At 42.2% G+C, this 19,167-nt stretch overlaps 1 protein-coding gene across 1 annotated transcript in view; it reads left to right on the top strand.

The window, feature by feature from the left end:
• Positions 1–19,167, top strand: part of LOC124132960 — a 129,607-nt gene that overhangs the window by 14,963 nt on the left and 95,477 nt on the right. Inside the window, exons 2-11 of the mRNA XM_046497144.2 lie at positions 4,620–4,653; positions 6,768–6,803; positions 10,089–10,173; positions 11,205–11,305; positions 11,657–11,878; positions 15,042–15,137; positions 15,918–16,051; positions 16,680–16,887; positions 17,032–17,277; positions 18,273–18,424. Of these exons, the coding sequence (XP_046353100.2) occupies positions 4,620–4,653; positions 6,768–6,803; positions 10,089–10,173; positions 11,205–11,305; positions 11,657–11,878; positions 15,042–15,137; positions 15,918–16,051; positions 16,680–16,887; positions 17,032–17,277; positions 18,273–18,424 (1,314 nt within the window). The remainder of the gene's footprint in view (positions 1–4,619; positions 4,654–6,767; positions 6,804–10,088; positions 10,174–11,204; positions 11,306–11,656; positions 11,879–15,041; positions 15,138–15,917; positions 16,052–16,679; positions 16,888–17,031; positions 17,278–18,272; positions 18,425–19,167) is intronic.

Raw genomic sequence — 19,167 nt, 5'->3', positions numbered from 1 at the left:
TGCGCTGAAACATCTTGAAAACATACCGCGATCAAAGGCTTCTGGTGTGTATGAGGGACGTTATATTACACGTGAGAAGAGCAGTTAGACAGAGTTGGTCATTAGAAAGCAACTTCACCACAGTACTCCACCAGAACACACGTATCACCTTCTCCAAAACACCTGTTCCCTACTACCGAAAACACCACCCCCCACCCAGGAAATCACCTATTCCCAGCCCGAAAATAATACCCCCATCCCGAAAACACATATCCCCATACTCGTGAGGATCCAGGTTAGAATTATCCTTCATCAACCATTGCTTGCCGAAAGAAGCGACTAACGGGAACGGGTGGTCAGGCCTGCTGACTTGGTTGATGGATGTCATCGTATCCCAACTGCGTAGATCCACGCTCTTGATTTCAATCATTGGATAGTCTGGTCCAGATTTGATTATTTACAGACTGCCATCACATAGCTGGAGTGCAACAACAAACAAACAAACACAAATAAAACTAAAACGTCATGGTAAGTACCCGCCACTCACTCAATTTGCATAAGAAAGTAGGAGTTTGTTGCCTAGCTCCGCACAGCGGTATTCCCGCCATGCGACGGCGGCCTTTGAACAAACCAGACAATCCACTGATGGACCGGAATGTCCATCGACACGACAGGGCTTTTGTTGATTTTGTTGAAACTGAAAAATATATGTTAATTTTGAATTACGCCTACTGTGTACAGATGCAGAACCTCTACTTCATATAAGTAAAGAAAACCATTCAAGAAATATGTTCGTTTTGCAATTCAGTCGGGGCGAACCAATAAACAAATCAAGCCGCGGTCTGGCTCCAACGAGTGCTGAGACCAATACACACCGCAAAAACGGCATTATCATACCTCCATGTCAGAATGATGAGATCTGATTGGTTCACATAATCTTGATAAAATACTATATATCCCGACTTGGAGGACAATAAATTTCACAGCGGGAGAATAAATCTTTTTTCCCGCCACGAACAAGGGAGGCTGCACATGGATTTCTGAGAGGGAGAATAAATCCCTCATAACCCCGATTAAGGCTTAAAGACTCACACCTCTTCCGTGTCAGTGAAAGTCACGTGACATAGTTAACCTCAGCTCAACCAAACAGCTGTTTTCTATCAAGTTTGAATAATATTTGTTTTAATTCGTTTACAATGGCGTATTAAAACATGTCGGCAAGATCAATTCACTGTAGCAGGCTGACTCGTGGTATAAAGCCTATACCAAAAACCTATATGCGTAAAACAACATGCATCCCCCGTGACACTGCTACAACTTATAATTATATTTCTGCCGTGTTTCTTATGCTGATCGACTCGTGAAGATTCCGGGGTAGAATAGGTCTTCAGGAACCCATGCTTGCTCTAAAAGGTGACTATACTTGTCGTAAAAGGCGACTAACGGGATCGGGTGATCAGGCTCGCTGACTTGGTTGATGCATGTCATCGATCCCAATTGCGTGGATCGATGCTCAGGATGTCAATCACTGGATTGTCTGGTCCAGACTGGATTATTTACAGACCGCCGTCATATAGCTGGAATATTGCTGAGTGCGGCGTTAAACAACAAACAAACCAACCAACCAATCTTATGCTGATCCACATATACACATCATCACTGTATTCCTCGCAACTTGAACTCCCCTGAAATAGAATTATGAAATATCGCAATGATTAATTAACGAAGATAGCTGCATGTGTGCTAATATTTATGAAATGAAAACAAACGATTTCGCCGGTTAGGAATATTACTTACAGCAATGCCAAAAATTGAGAAGCGTGCTTTTTAAGAAATATCCATTTTCTTAGCGATAAACATCATCATTGATCTTTGATCACGTGGTTACAGTCCGACTGAGGATCAGGAGTCATGTGACTGCGAGCGACTATATTTTGCAGCGTGTGCAGCGTTCGTACCTTGCCAGCACTGAAATAAAAACAAGTGCGAATGTAGTATTTAAAGCGCAATTGACCAAGGTCACTGCTAGGTCAGGCCAACTGGTTGGAGCGTTCGTTCGTCACGCCGAGACCCGGGTTCGACATTCAACATGGGTACAATGTGTGAAGCTTATTTCTGGTTCCCCCGCCGTGACATATAGTGCTTGAATATTGCTACATTGCATTAGTGAGTGAGTATGGTTTTATGCCGCTTTTAGCAATATTCCAGCAATATCACGACGGGGGTGGCTTCACACATTGTACCCATGTAGGGAATCGAACCCGGGTCTTCGGCGCGAGTGACCGCTTTAACCACAAGGCTACCCGACCGCCCCCTACATTGCATGACACAATACTCACTCACTCAAACTGGCTCCACGTGGAACACTGACTGACTTCAGTAGCCTTTAATAATATTAATAAAACTACCTTCTAGTAAATCATATTCACATACGTACAGTTCATATGCAGTGCTATATCTTTCCACTGGGATAACAGCGCGACGTTGTATGTCATACCAACATTTGGTACTCAACAACAATGCGTCTTTGTGTGACCCTACCTGGTGTCCCTCTTTCGCGACAAATCTGAAATCAATCGTTATAGTTATCGAACCTCGATCTGCTGAGGGGAATACCTGTTTAATGACACGTGATCCTGTCAACCGTGAAATACGACGTCATGATCAGTGGAGTGTTGAGGTCGGTATAGGTATATAGAGACATGTCGGTGCTGGTCGTAGATTAATCAGACCGCCTCCATGACGGATAGAACGTCTGCCCGGAGAGCGGAAGGTCGGAGGTTTGTTTGTTGTTTAACGCCGCACTCAGCAATATTCCAGTTGGATTCCAGTCTGGATCAGACAGCCCAGTGATTGCCATCATGAGCATCGATCTCCGCAATTGGGATACGATCACATGCATCAACCCAGTATGACCACCCGATCCCGTTAGTCGCCCCTTGGGTCGTTCGGTTAGCCTAGTGGTTAAAGCGTTCGCTCGTCACGCCGAAGACCCGGGTTCGAATCCCGACATGGGTACAATGTGTGAAGCCCATTTCTGGTGTCCCCCGCCGTTATATTGCTGGAATATTGCTAAAAGCGGCGTAAAACCAAACTCACCCACTTGTCGCCTCTTACGACAAGCGTCGTCGCCTTTTACAGGAAGCATGGGTTGCTTCAACACCCTGACCGGGTCATTTCAAAATGCGCCAAGATGATACTTATTGTTACAACTGAGATACCATGCCGCTGTTTAACATAGATACCACGCCCAGATAACCTTTACTGACTCCGACCAGTTCTTGTTTCTCCCCTTATGCCGAGCGCCAGGCAGGGAAACAAAAAGTACCGTCTTTTATCGACAGGCCGGGGATCGAACCACCGATCTTTTGCTCTCCTGGCAGACCCTCCATCCACTAGACCACGGAAGCAGTCACATAATTGATACATGAAATATTGATATGAATATATGAAAAATAGTGAAGGTGTTAATATTGTGTTATAACTGTGGTAATATAGTGTTAATTGTGATGTTTAAGCTACGTTGTGTAATCATCTCGCGTAATACACGCCAGAGTGAGAGATCCATACACTCAGAACCAGGTTCTCGACGTGGGTATTGATTGATGAGGTGTAAGCCAGAAATACAACAGATAATCGAACTGTCACTGGTGATCTGCATGACAAAAGTGTTGTCTGATGCTGTTGATAAGATATGGGAGATGCGGATGTGGAATAGGAGAACTCGTTCACAGACCTGAATACAAAGCTCTGTCACCATGACGACGACGTATTTCGACATGTTGGCATTTAACACCCAGTGACGGATACTGTCTCAGATTGGGTCCCAAGATCCCACTTGTTTCAGTCTGGTCAACATATACTACTCAAAAGAAGTTAAGGGCCACTCGATTCTTTCATGTAGCTTTTGGGGTAGAATAGGCCTTCAGCAAGCCATGCTTGCCGTAAAAGGCGATTTTGTTTGTCGTATAAGGCGGCTAACGGGATCGGGTGGTCAGGCTCGCTGACTTGGTTGATGCATGTCGTCGTATCCCAATTGCGCGGATCGATACTCATGGTGTCAATCACTGTTTTGACTGGCCCAGACTCGACTATTTAGAAGCCGTCGTCTTACAGTTGGAATATTGCTGAGTGTGGAGTTAAACACACACACACACACACACACACACACACACACACACACACACACACACACACACACAAAATAAAAAAATACAGAAGTCCAGTATCTATATGATGATCCATGGGGCACGTATTACGTGGGGCATTTAACGTTACACCTGACCGGGGTTCATTTCACCAGAGACAGATAGCTCTACCGCTTGTACAATACCTCTCCTCAGGCTTGAAACACGCGAGTGCAAGCCTTGATTGATAGGGCTGTAATTGACATCCCATGTTAGCGACACCTATCATGTCATTCAACACTGTCACGGAGTCTTGTAAACGGAGATAGCTGGAATATTGCTCAGTGTGGCGTTAAATAAATAAATACAATAAATAATGTTGATTCCACCAAAATGGTGGCTTTCTTGCCACATGAAGTTGAAAAACTGTGCAACGCGACGTTGAAAACAAAACGCACTCGCTGAATGGCATGTTACTATTTGTATTAGTAATAGTTATATTTTTTGTTCCAGCTTGGTCAGGATCTGGTGCTGTCTTGTCCAAATGGTGAGTACACACGTGACCAAATTGTCTACTCAGAAAGCAAAAGAATCGATAGCAATACACAACGTCATATATGATTTGTGATTAGGCTCTGGGACCCGGATGGCGTGGATCGTTGCTCACAATATCAATCACTATCAATCGCCATACAGAGGGTAGATAACAGTGTGGTCTGTTTGGTGTTTGAAGTCGCACTTGAAAAGGAGTTTCTAAGACAAGCAAAACAAAAGCAATTACATACTGACAGACAGACCGATTTTTATTAGTCTCATCCCCAATACATTACAACACTCTCGACCCCTGAAGATCCGGGGTAGAATAGGTCTTCAGCAACACATGCTTGCCGTAAAAGGCGACTTTGCTTGTCGTAAGAAGCGACTAACGGGATCGGGTGGTCAGACTCGCTGACTTGGTTGATGCATGTCATGGATGACACTTGATTGTCTGGTCCAGACTCGATTATTTACAGACCGCCGTCATTTGGCTGGACTATTGCTTAGTGTGGCGTTAAACAACAAACAACAACAACAATCCTCTCACATAATAAAATACACACGTGTGCCAATCCATACGGAGTCAGAGAGACTCTTCTAAAGCTACACCATGTAGATACCCGAGCTACTCCATGTAGATACCCCAGCTACACCATGTAGATACCCGAGCTACGCCATGTAGATACCCGAGCTACACCATGTAGATACCCGAGCTAAGCCATGTAGATACCCGAGCTACGCCATGTAGATACCCGAGCTACACCATGTAGATACCCGAGCTACTCCATGTAGATACCCCAGCTACACTATGTAGATACCCGAGCTACGCCATGTAGATACCCGAGCTACGCCATGTAGATACCCGAGCTACGCCATGTAGATACCCCAGCTACACCATGTAGATACCCGAGCTACTCCATGTAGATACCCGAGCTACATGTAGATACCCGAGCTACACCATGTAGATACCCCAGCTACACCATGTAGATACCCCAGCTACACCATGTAGATACCCGAGCTACACCATGTCGATACCCGAGCTACTCCATGTAGATACCCCAGCTACTCCATGTAGATACCCGAGCTACACCATGTAGATACCCGAGCTACGCCATGTAGATACCCGAGCTACACCATGTCGATACCCGAGCTACTCCATGTAGATACCCCAGCTACGCCATGTAGATACCCGAGCTACTCCATGTAGATACCCCAGCTACTCCATGTAGATACCCGAGCTACACCATGTAGATACCCGAGCTACGCCATGTAGATACCCGATCTACACCATGTAGATACCCGAGCTACTCCATGTAGATACCCCAGCTACGCCATGTAGATACCCGATCTACGCCATGTAGATACCCGAGCTACGCCATGTAGATACCCTAGCTACGCCATGTAGATACCTGATCTACGCCATGCAGATACCCGAGCTACACCCTGTAGATACCCGAGCTACACCCTGTAGATACCCGAGCTACATCTAGATACCCGAGCTACATCTACATACCCGAGCTACGCCATGTAGATACCCGAGCTACACCCTGTAGATACCCGAGCTACATCTAGATACCCGCGCTACATCTAGATACCCGAGCTACATCTAGATACCCGAGCTACGCCATGTAGATACCCGAGCTATACCCTGTAGATACCCGAGCTACATCTAGATACCCGAGCTACACCCTGTAGATACCCGAGCTACACCCTGTAGGTACCCGCGCTACATCTAGATACCCGAGCTACGCCATGTAGATACCCGAGCTACACCCTGTAGATACCCCAGCAACATCTAAATACCCGAGCTACATCTAGATACCCGAGCTACATCTAGATACCCGAGCTACGCCATGTAGATACCCCAGCTACAACATGTATATACCAAAACTACGCCATGTAGATACCCCAGCTACATCTAGATACCCGAGCTACATCTAGATACCCGAGCTACATCTAGATACCCGAGCTACATCTAGATACCCGAGCTACGCCATGTAGATACCCGAGCTACACCCTGTAGATACCCGAGCTACATCTAGATACCCGAGCTACACCCTGTAGATACCCGAGCTACATCTAGATACCCGAGCTACATCTAGATACCCGCTGCTTCTGTTGTAGCTGTCGTTACGCCCTCCGGTCTTTCTAAAACACGGGGTAAGTTGTAGGCAGGCTTGACATTGTGATCAGTGATGTTGTATGAGTTGTAACCATTTACATCCCCCTCCTCCTCAAGGTACGGTCAGGATTTGGAATCAGCTTGGCTATGAACGCCAACATATGACACCTCATAACTCTCCCACCCTAACCCGGGCTAGGTTAGATCCATCCTCCCACAGCTTGTCGTTATTGGCGACCATTTGGATGGGGCGGTCATGCTTGGTGACTGATAGCGTGTCATCGTACCACTTCGGCGTGGATCGTTGTTCGTGTTTTCAGTCACTGTTTTGCCTGTCCTGGCTAAATTTCGTGTAGGCCATCATAGTAAAACTGGAATATTGAAGACATTGGCGTCAGAAAACATACTTTTTAACTCCCATTTTAGCGCTGAAGTCGACATAGCGACCGTAGCGGTACGAGCATCGAAAGTTTATGATAAACTATGGGTTACTGTCGCCTCAGTGCTATGATGTTCTAGAACAGGGCCCATTAACGCTGGAATGTTCAGTTATATCAGCACGCACAGAGAACGTTTCCAAATCAGGATAGAGCTCGTAAAACTGCTTTGTTGCCGACATTGGAAAACCCTGAGCAGACGTATGAGAGATTTTACGACGCTTTACTGATCAACATGTCAAGCCTCCAAATTCGTAGATGTTGCAGCGTGCATGTAGTTGACGTAGATGTGGATGCACGTTACGTGGTTGTCGAAGGAGGTGACGTAGTTGTGGACGCATGTGTGCACATTACAGTGTAAACATCCAGGACATTGACCAGGGTAACGCTCCACAATGCTATCTTAGTACTATGAGTATCTTAGTCCAATGTTAAAGTGTGGAAGTCAGATCATCTCAGTGTTAAGATCGCTTTGTGGAACGGGCCCAGTAGCATGGGGCACGATGTAAGAAATGTTTTTGTACATATATTTCATACATGTGTGTTTGTACATAACTTTACATATATATGTGTTTTGTATATATATTTACATACATGTATGTTTTCGTCATACATTTACAGATAATGTGTGTTTTCTGCATATATGTACATACATGTGTGTTTTGTACATAACTTTACATATATGTGTGTTTTGTATATATATTTACATATATGTGTGTTTTGTATATATATTTACATATATGTGTGTTTTGTACATAAAGTTACATTCATGTATGTTTTGAAAGTTCACTGTCGCTGTTGTAAAGATCTTCGAAGCATACTGGTCACTAGTTTTCAAAGCTAATTTAATAATAGATTTAAGATTTCTTTAGTTAAAACACTTGTTAATTGGCTACTTTATCAATAAATGAAAACGTAACACTGTCTAAATTCTGTCAGGGTCATATATTAACAGAAGGTGCTTACAGAGCAGTTCAAAAGTTGGATGTCGGATAAGAGCTTGATTCATTTAATTTTGAAAGTAACACCCAAACCCGTAACAAACTGGAAAAATGTTCATAAATTTCATAAAATGTTGACATTCTCAAAAAAAGGAAAACAAAATTCAAGATATCATGATCAGTGCATTGACATATTGACAGTGTTCGAAATACCTGCCTGCCCGACCGTCCGAGACGGGTTGATTTCAACTCGGGCTGCCAGATTTTCAAATCCCCCTGCCCGACGGTCGGGTTATATTTCATATGTGACAATATTCTAAATAGTTCCCGATGATAATCATTAATTCACATGTAAAGATGAATGATAAAATGTAACCAAAAAGAAACCCCGTTAGCTTATCCTGAGAAACACATGATTATAGTGGGCAGGCAGGTTTTGGACAGGGCTGGCAAGTATTTCAGCTAGCCAGTCCTGTGGTCTGGCTGAAATTTTTGGGAGTTTCATACCCTGATATTGAACGTAATAGCACATCAGAAGAATACATTAATACAACGAAGCGTGTTCTCAACCTGGCACCATCTTAGATCCGGGGTAGATCCGGGTTAGATCCGGGGTAGAATAGGTCTTCAGCGGCCCATGCTTGCCGTAAAAGGCGACTATGCTTGCCGTAAAAGGCGACTAACGGGATCGGGGGTCAGGCTCGCTGACTTGGTTGATGCATGTCATTGTATCCCATTTGCGTGGATCGATGCTCGTGATATCAGTCACTGGATTGTCTGGTCCAGACTCGATTATTTACAGACCGCCGTCATTTACCTGGAATATTGCTGAGTGCGGCGTTAAACAAAAAGCAAACAAACAAACAAATATTAACTTGGTACCTCTTTCTTTGAAATCCCTGTTGTAGAAAGGGAGACCAAGAGCTCGCACCCTCCCAAAACGTTTTATCGGTCGTAATTTCAAAAGAGCTTTTGATTTTAGGATGCATCACACCGATGTTTGTAGTTATAAATAATTCAGGTTAGGGGCATGGTGGTTGTGCTAATTACTTGTGATGGTGTATACTGTAACCAGTTTTAGTTTCATTATCGTCACTTTTCTGATCGTTGTGTTGTCACTTGGAATGTATTCTTGTGTTCGGTGGTGCTTGTGCGTGTTTAATATACATCAATACAATAGCTGAACGAAATATTGAAACTATGCAATTTTGAATATAATCAATTATTTAAAACAAATTGATACTTTTAACATAAATTGTACTCTGATACATGTGAGCGTGAACGATATATCCATGTCATTTTAAAGACATCGCTGTCTCAACAACTTCCTGAGACATGGGTCGTCACTGAGTTACATCCCTTCTGAAGAGTTGCCTCCCTTTAATGGTTTGCAGCGATTATGAACCTTGGTTTGTCAGCGCCATATCCGTATGTTTCACCGAAATATGGTGTTCCTCCTACGCTGCCACGCCGTGAAATAACTAAAATAACGTTCAAAGCGACGTTGAACCACACTCATTTGGTAAAAAGGGGTGGCGAGATAGCGTACAGGTTAAAGCGTTTGCTCGTCACGTCGAAGACCCGGGTTCGATTCCCTATATGGGTACAATAAATGAAGCCATTTTTTGTGTTCTTTTTTTTAAAACTGCGGTGTGGTGGGCTAGCACAATAAAATCGGCATTAGTTCGGACCAGTACATGCAGCCACACGCACATATGCATGCACGTCGCTACATACGTGCAATAATCTTGGACGCGACGTTTTAAAACCCCATTTCACCTCACCTCGAAATAATTTGTTTTCAGATTCAAGGTTATGACTGTTTTTAGTATAATTCAATACAGAAGCCAACTGCTGGGTAAACTGAAGGTATGTTGCACAATATTACCACAGTGAAATGGTGTTGTAGTGTATGTTTGAATGTCTGCCTCCCACTTGTTCCAAGGCTGGACGGAGATCTACGCCAACTGCTACCTCGTAGTGCCGGACTCCCCGTTGTCATGGACACAGGCCCTAGCCACGTGCAGCAGGTGGGTGTAATAATAATAATAATAATTGACAATAACGTGGAAAAAAATAAATCCACCTCTATTGCGACTATCGTTCAGAAAAATATGACTTGGCAGGATAGGGTTTAGATTTCTAATTATAGACATAGGTACCATTGTGGATTTACTTTTTTTAAAATGACTTATAGTTCTGATTGTTGTACATGCACATAATATTACGGTTCTCAGAGTTGAGTTGTCGTTCTTTGTAACCTAAATAGAGGATATCATATAAATGTTCATGTCATACTATGTTTACAACACGAGTCTTTAAATTCCGTTTTTTTTCCCGAGCGAGAGCGAGCGAAATACCGGAATTAAGGCACAAATGTGTACACGAATATAATGTTCTATTTATTACCGAAAAGGGTATCTACACACAGAGACATACAGGGTATTTACCTATAAGGACAGTAAGTCGCAACAGCAGCGAAACCACAATTTGTCGAATGACGTTGTTTCTACTGTCACGTCATTCTGACCACATGTCACAATAAGATTCAAATGATGTCAACAATGCCGTTTGGATGACGGAAACAATACCCCGTTGTCTCGTGACGTGATATGACCCTAGGGCAAATATGATTTGTATGAGCCCCGATATGTTTGCCCTTGTAGGTAATAAATAGAGAATCTCACCCGAGAGTCTTTTGATATCAAATATATCAACGAGTGTTGATATTGTTTATATCAAACGACACGAGGGTGAGTTGTTATTTACCGTCCAACATCATTCTTTGTAGACAGTAATGAGCAGTGTCTTGAGTGAAAAAAGTACTACTGACAGCTTCAGTAGCAGAGCCTTTAGTGATGTCATTTCATTGTGTCGTCATGGTAACAATGACGTCACAATGGTCTGCAAAGCATTGCGAAGCAATTTCATTGCAGCGATATCTACAATGTAGTTATGCTTGCTCTCACCCAAACGATATCTCCTGTAGGAGCCAGTTTTTGGATAATATATATATATATATATCACCGTCTTTTATAATTTGAAACATGGTTTGGTGCAGATATGGCGGGAGGTTGGCAGAGCCAGCGGGGTTTGATGTCACTGAGCAAGTTGGGAACCTGCTGAAGAAAGAGTCGGCCACAACGAAACGGATTTGGACAGGTAGAGTCGTGTTCAAACTCTGTCGCAGCGCCTATCAAAAGTTGTAACTTCCTTACATAAATGTCATTTACCATACGCCATGGTAGAAAATCCTAGATATGAAACGCGATGAAGTGGAGCTTCTATAAAGTAGGCATGGCACCGTCGCTATTCGGAGTTTTGAATGATTCTTAATGAAAATAATGCAAGTCGTTTCCGGTCATCTTAGTCGCTGCTTATACGGTCATACCTACGTACTGGACTGACACGACACAATTGCAATTATGCAAGACAAAAACTTTCCAAATGCAATTTAAAAAACACCAGACGATAAATGGCCAAAGTGACCATTGCATGTTGCCGATTTTCCAGGTTACAATCGAAGGGGACATTCATCTGAAAGCGACACCATCGGGTACTGGAGCGACGGTCGGGCCACCACTGTTGACGTGGGGGTCTGGGGTGCTTACGAACCAAAGGTGACGACAGGAGACTGCGCGTATCTGCAGCAGACTGACTCATCGTGGAAGATGTACATGGGCGTGTGCGACACACTGATGCCTTTTGTGTGCCAGGCACTCCCCTGTCCATCAGGTAAGTCCAACAATTGTCAGTCTTATTACAACCGGGTGGTGATTCCGATAGGGCAGCTGTCTGCGTGAAGTCACGAAACCCATTCTCAGGGAATTGTGTAAGGTGAACCTTCCGTTAATCAGCCAATCATACAAATTCAATTGAAATGTAGGAGGGAGCGAATCATTCACAGCAGCATATCTGATTTCTGTATCTTGCAAACGAACTCAAGCAGACAGTTCCGAATGTAAATAACAAAAGTCTGCCCTGTTTGATTGCATGGACCATTATCCAGTGTATTATATCTACATTCTATTATGGTACATAACCTACCCTGGACCATTTCCCAACCATTGCTTCATTTGAGCCCGATTTGAATTTAAGTTTTTGATGAAAGTGATCTGTCCAGGGCTATATGCAACACAAAGGTGATGCAGCACTTATACAGCCAAGAACCAGTCTCTACAAGAATGTCTTCTGTACAGTGTGAGATACATACTGGTATCTGCTTGAAGTACAACTTGAATCAAGCTGCTGTTATCATGGCTTGTATCCCCTAAAATGATTTATTTGGGCAGCTATTAACTTCCTATCATTATAAAAGTGTTTTCTAACGAATTAAGAAACGATATTTCATGTATCGTGTTGTTGATGGGATCATGACCTCACTGTCTGGATATGTATCATATCACAAGTGTTTATTACATCCCGTAGTTATGGCTATAACAGGCATGCTGCAATGTGCTCACAACCAGAGTAAAACATTCAGGCATTAAACAGACCTCTTGAAATGTTTTAGATTAAATATTTATCTCATATAATATAGGCAATAACACTGGAAGACCCTCTTCAAGTGTTAGCTTACCCTTTTTTTTTGCAGGTTGAGTGAAACTGGCTGCTTTGCGGTTAATAACCCTGCAATTTGCAAAAAACATTTGACATTAGAAGCCAAGACACTAGACATCACCTCATCAATTAAACAATGTCTCATCTTCTTGTTTGCTGTATATGTCAAAAGAAGACAGGGCTAATTTAGTAATATACCCAAATGCATACTTAATCATTTGACAAAACCACACCACAATTCACTGAGCAGAGTTGCTTTCCTTGGGCACACCAGAAACCAGTGATTGTGGGTTTGAATCCTGGTTTCGCCCTGATTATGTTTCTAGGTTTGTCAGCACCATACATGTTTTCATGGGTTTTGCTGAAGTGGTAAATGCCTGAGACCAGTATCACTTTGGGCTTTCCACCTACATTAAGCTGACACACCGTGACATAACTGAAATACTGTTCAAAACGGCATTAAACCCAACTCACTCACTCACTAACTTAGACACTTCAACACACCTGACAATTTATCAAACCTTATGACTGAGACAGCTATGGAAAGACTTACCTTCAATTAACCAATTAGTGTTGGACCTGTTTTGTAATCATCTTGTTTATTCGTAATTATGTCTCCCCCAGAATGGAGGGAGACATATTGTTTTTGGCACGGTTCCCGTCGGCGTCGGCGTCGGCGTCGGCGTCGGCGTTCCCACTGTTTCCGGACCATAACTCAGAAACCATTTAATATTTTTTCGCGAAACTTTGTATACACATTAACCCAGCACTGAAGTGGTGCCTTTTGCTATTTAGAGATTTTTGACATTTTTATTTTTTCTCGTTTCCATGGATATAAGTTGAACATAGACTCTGAATGGGGGTAAGCTTGGTTTCCGGACCATAACTCAGAAACCGTTTAATATTTTTTCGCGAAACTTTGTATACACATTAACCCAGCACTGAAGTGGTGCCTTTTGCTATTTAGAGATTTTTGATATTTTTATTTTTTCTCGTTTCCATGGAGATAAGTTGAACATAGACTCAGAATGGGGGTAAGCTTTGTTTCCTGACCATAACTCAGAAACCGTTTAATATTTTTTCGCGAAACTTTGTATACACATTAACCCAGCACTGAAGTGGTGCCTTTTGCTATTTAGAGAATTTTGACATTTTTATTTTTTCTCGTTTCCATGGAGAGAACTTGAACATAGACTCTGAATGGGGGTAAGCTTGGTTTCCGGATCATAACTCAGAAACCGTTTAATATTTTATCGCGAAACTCTGTATACACATTAACCCAGCACTGAAGTGGTGCCTTTTGCTATTTAGAGATTTTTGACATTTTTATTTTTTCTCATTTCCATGGGGATAACTTGAACATAGACTCTGAATGGGGGTAAGCTTGGTTTCCGGACCATAACTCAGAAACTGTTTAATATTTTTTCGCGAAACTTTGTATACACATTAACCCAGCACCGAAGTGGTGCCTTTTGCTATTTAGAGATTTTTGACATTTTTATTTTTTCTCGTTTCCATGGAGATAAGTTGAACATAGACTCTGAATGGGGGTAAGCTTTGTTTCCTGACCATAACTCAGAAACCGTTTACTATTTTTTCGCGAAACTTTGTATACACATTAACCCAGCACTGAAGTGGTGCCTTTTGCTATTAAGAGATTTTTGACATTTTTATTTTTTCTCGTTTCCATGGAGATAAGTTGAACATAGACTCTGAATGGGGGTAAGCTTTGTTTCCGGACCATAACTCGGAAACCGTTAAATATTTTTTCGCGAAACTTTGTATACACATTAACCCAGCACTAAAGTGGTGCCTTTTGCTATTTAGAGATTTTTGACATTTTTATTTTTTCTCGTTTCCATGGAGATAAGTTGAACATAGGCTCTGAATGGGGGTAAGCTTTGTTTCCTGACCATAACTCAGAAACCGTTTAATATTTTTTCGCGAAACTTTGTATACACATTAACCCAGCACTGAAGTGGTGCCTTTTGCTATTAAGAGATTTTTGACATTTTTATTTTTTCTCGTTTCCATGGAGATAAGTTGAACATAGACTCTGAATGGGGGTAAGCTTGGTTTCCTGACCATAACTCAGAAACAGTTTAATATTTTTTCGCGAAACTTTGTATACACAGTAACCCAGCACTGAAGTGGTGCCCATTAGTTGTTTGAAACTTCTAGGAGTTCTATTTTTGTCTCTGTTATTTAGTAATGGAGGGTGGGAATGAAGAGATGGGGTTTAACGTGAAGTAAACGAATGAATGGGGGTTAGGGGAGTAGGGGGAGACATATGTTTTTACGAGTAAAAACACTTTCTAGTTATGATTCCTTTTGCCAGGAACGTTCCGCTGTGATTCAGGGAAGTGTATTGGCAGCAACAACATGTGCAACGGAGAGAACAACTGCGGGGACTTCTCCGACGAGAGAAACTGCAGTAAGTACAATATGATGGACAATATGCATAGATGGACAATTTGATTCCCTTGTTGGGATTCCAGACCACAATGGCTGACTCATACCCTATACTTGTGGAAATATCCATCGTACGTGGGAGCCATGTTGAATATGTCGTGTAATAGCATGTCATTATGAATTGCTCTTACTATCAACCACTGTTTAGGGGACCGGCTCTGTTGTGTAGTGGAAAGAGTGTCTACCCTGACAGCAGAAAGTCAGTGATTCAATTCAAGGCTGTGTTTACCAAAAGACGTTAAAATATGTTACTTGTTGTTACCCTTCCTGGGTATAGGAATAGAATAGAAATCTTTTATCAAATAACTATTATAATATGTACAAGTCATAGCACTGGTCTTGGAATTGTATATTAGTTGAAATAGTACTTGAATTTTGTTATTTGTGACTCGAACAATGATGTGATTTATGTTACCAGATTATATAGGTATATCCTTGCTTATCCAATAAACTATCAACTAAAATAAAATACTAATAACATTAATATTTATGCATTTCTGTTCATTATCGACTTTAGGAGGAATTATTTGCAAGTACAATTATTAGCAGGCATGTTTTCCACAATCAGCTGTTATTTATTTTTGTGTCTACATATGTGTAGCAATAGAATTTAGTCGCCACAAGATATTTACAAAGTAGTCATTTGGCGACATCTGAATTTTAGACAAATTGGTATTAAGGTCACATTGGCGACTGTTTTAGGTGCCACTTAGATAACATTATGTTGTAATATGTGTTGTAGATTCGAAGTGTTCCTACTACCTGACGGAGCGCGAGGGCGTGGTGACGTATCCCAGTGGGGCTGACAACTACCAGGGGAAGACCACCTGTCAGTGGGCCATAGAGGGAGCCGTTGGATCCAGGCTCCAAGTTTCGGTGAGACCTATTTATCAGTTGCTTCATTTCTTTCTTTACTTGCTTAAATCCCTGTGAAGATTATTATATTATGTACATTTATTTATGCAGGTATCCAGGTACTAGCATCTGCTCAGCAGTGGATCCATTTGCATTCCACATATTCTCAACTCCCTGGGGAGTATACAACCAAGCTGCCTACGGGCGCTAGAGGGTTTTTACTTCCACCTCACATATCGGGTACCCATTTCTTGCTGGGTGAGACCGCCTCCTTGGTCTTGTGGTAGAGTGTCCGCCACAAGAGTGTCAGCGGAAGGTACGGAGTTCGATCCCCGGCCGCGTCATACCAAAAGACGTTAAAAGATGGTACTTGTTATTACCCTATCTGGCGCTCGGCATTAAGGGGTTAAAACAAGGACTGGTTGGCTTGGAGTCAGTATACTGTGTCTGAGTGGGGTATTCATGTTAAACTGCGGCATGGTATCTCAGTGTGCTAGCACTTGCGTTTTGGATGGATGTTCATATTCGTGGTTCCACTGTCTGGTCATGAAACAAACAAACAAACAAACAAACAAACAAACAACACCTAATAAAACATCCTGGATAAATCTCTGGGATTCTATTTTTTAAGACTCTATTGATATTACAGTTTCTGAGCCTGGCGACTGAGAAAGGCCTGGACTTTGTGGAGGTGTGGGTAGGAGGGAGAACCATCGCAACAAGCACCTTGCTGCATCGTCTCTCCGGCACCACCATCAGCAGTCACTACATCATCAGCCCCAACAACAACGTCATTGTCAGATTTTTCTCTGATTTCTCCTACCAGTTTGGAGGCTTCAGCTTTCGATGGAACTCAGGTAAATAATATAATTATGAGAACAGTTTCTTATCCTTTGTGGTAGGTTTGTATTATGTAATAACATGCATTGAAGGATTTGAAAAGCAAGTCAATAATTGTACAGAGGGAATAAGACATCCATCACATGGAATATTGTTTTCAGATTTTCGCTGTGATATGTTGTCACTGCCGTTGACCCGCAATGACGTGGGTACATTGTCCACCACTCCGACTGTGTTCACCACCGAGGACTGTCAGCAACAGTGCGTCAACAGCCCCACCTGTGTGGCCTTCGTCTTCAACACCGTCCAGAGGAGCTGCCAGGTCTTCGCCACCATGCCACTAGCCGTCCCTGACCCCTGCTGCGAGCTCCACGTGAAGACCTGCCCTGGGGAAGTGGGCTACACCAGTAAGCGGAACAAGATGCTTTTAATTTAAAAAGTCACAAGTTAATAAATCCAAGGGAACTTAGACTCGCTTATTTTTTAACACTGAATAAATGATGGACTGAAATAATATTCCAAATAGGTCTATTGCAGAATAGGCTTTGGCAAATTCACAGTCAAAACTTGGCCTTAATGCTGATAAGAAACTTCTTTGTTACGTGTGCTTCATGCTATTCGATGCTGTATTGTGTGTGCTGTATTCTGTATGCTATATTCTGTATGCTCTGTTCTGTATGGTATATAGTCTGTATGCTGTGTTCTGTATGCTATATTCTGTTAGCTGTATGCTGTATTCTGTATGCTCTGTTCTGTATGGTAAATAGTCTGTATGCTGTGTTCTGTATGCTGTAGTCTATTTGGTATATAGTCTGTTGTAGTCTGTATGGTATATAGTCTGTATGTTGTAGTCTGTATTGTACATAGTCTGTATGGTGTATAGTCTGTATGCTTTAGTCTTTAGTCTGTATGCTGTGTTCTGTATGTTGTAGTCTTAATGCAGTATGCTGTAGTCCGTAGTATGTATGCTGTAGTCTGGATATTGTTCGGTATTCTGTGTGCTGTATGTATCCAGAAGTTAGTTAATACCCTTATAACACAGTGACAATTTGTCAATTTCATATTTACACAAAATATCCACGTTGTCTACACTTATACAGTGAGTGAGTGAGTATGGTTTTACGCCGCTTTTAGCAATATTCCAGCAATATCACGGCGGGGGACACCAGAAATGGGCTTCACACATTGTACCCATGTCGGGAATCGAACCCGGGTCTTCGGCGTGACAAGTGAATGCTTTATCCACTAGGCTACCTGACCGCCCCTACACCTAAACAAAATTTTTACAACAAAAAAATAATTTTGTAAAATTGAGGTTTGCAACTGGTTAATTCGAGAAATAATTCATGTGTCCTTATGTAAAATTCATATCAAAATCTATATCAGTGTACTTATTTTCCAGCTGTGCCATCAATTCCCAATCTGGGTGGAACCCTGTATGCCACCGTGACCCCCCAGCGCCTCCACTCCCCCCTCTACCCTGTGTACTATCTGCCAGGGGCAACCATTGCATGGACGATCATAGCAACTAGCAGAAGAGTTGTCTCCCTTGAGGTGAGAGGCCCAGTGTGTCAGGGTAATAGGGCACATGCTTTGAGGCTGTGTTCGCTGTGAAGATCCGGGTTAGAATTGGTCTCCAGCAACCCATGCTTGTCTTTAGAGCTGACTATCTAGATGGGGTGGTCAGACTTGCTGACTTTGTTGATGCTTGTAACCGTATCCCAATTGGGTAGATCGAGGCTGATGATCACTGCTCCAAACAGATGCAATATTGAGTGTGGTGTTAAACAACAAACAAACAAATAAGGCTGTATTCACCTCTGACCTGGTTTGGATTACAATTGAAGTTAAAATGTTAGTTTTTTTATTATTAGGTTCAAGACATTTTCTAATAATTTCCAGAAAGTTTCACAAATGTTGAATAAAATTGACATTATAAGAACAGTATCATGACAAAATGTGTACACAGGTCAAGATAAAATCTCTGAAAACAGTATATTTTGATTAGTTTTGTCATGTCTACATTATGAATCTTGCAATTCCATTTGTTAATTTGTACCACATAACGAAACAATATATATTTCAGTGTAGACCCCGATGTCATGTAACTGACCCTGACCTTGAATATTATCTTGTCACATGATGATTATTTACCCGTCACATGATGAATATTGACATGTCTGCTAGAAAACAAGATGTTATCTGGTACACTAACAGTTTACAGGTCGCATCTAGGTTACTGTAGTGAAACAGAGGATGGTTTAAAGGCTTCATAAACTTTAAAGTGAATTTCGGTA

Source organism: Haliotis rufescens, unplaced genomic scaffold (genome assembly GCF_023055435.1).
Source record: "Haliotis rufescens isolate VD_foot unplaced genomic scaffold, xgHalRufe1.0.p SCAF_18, whole genome shotgun sequence".
Lineage (NCBI taxonomy): Eukaryota > Metazoa > Mollusca > Gastropoda > Lepetellida > Haliotidae > Haliotis > Haliotis rufescens.
The sequence above is the reverse complement of the archived record's forward strand: the minus strand, read 5'-3'. Positions and strand labels throughout refer to the sequence as shown.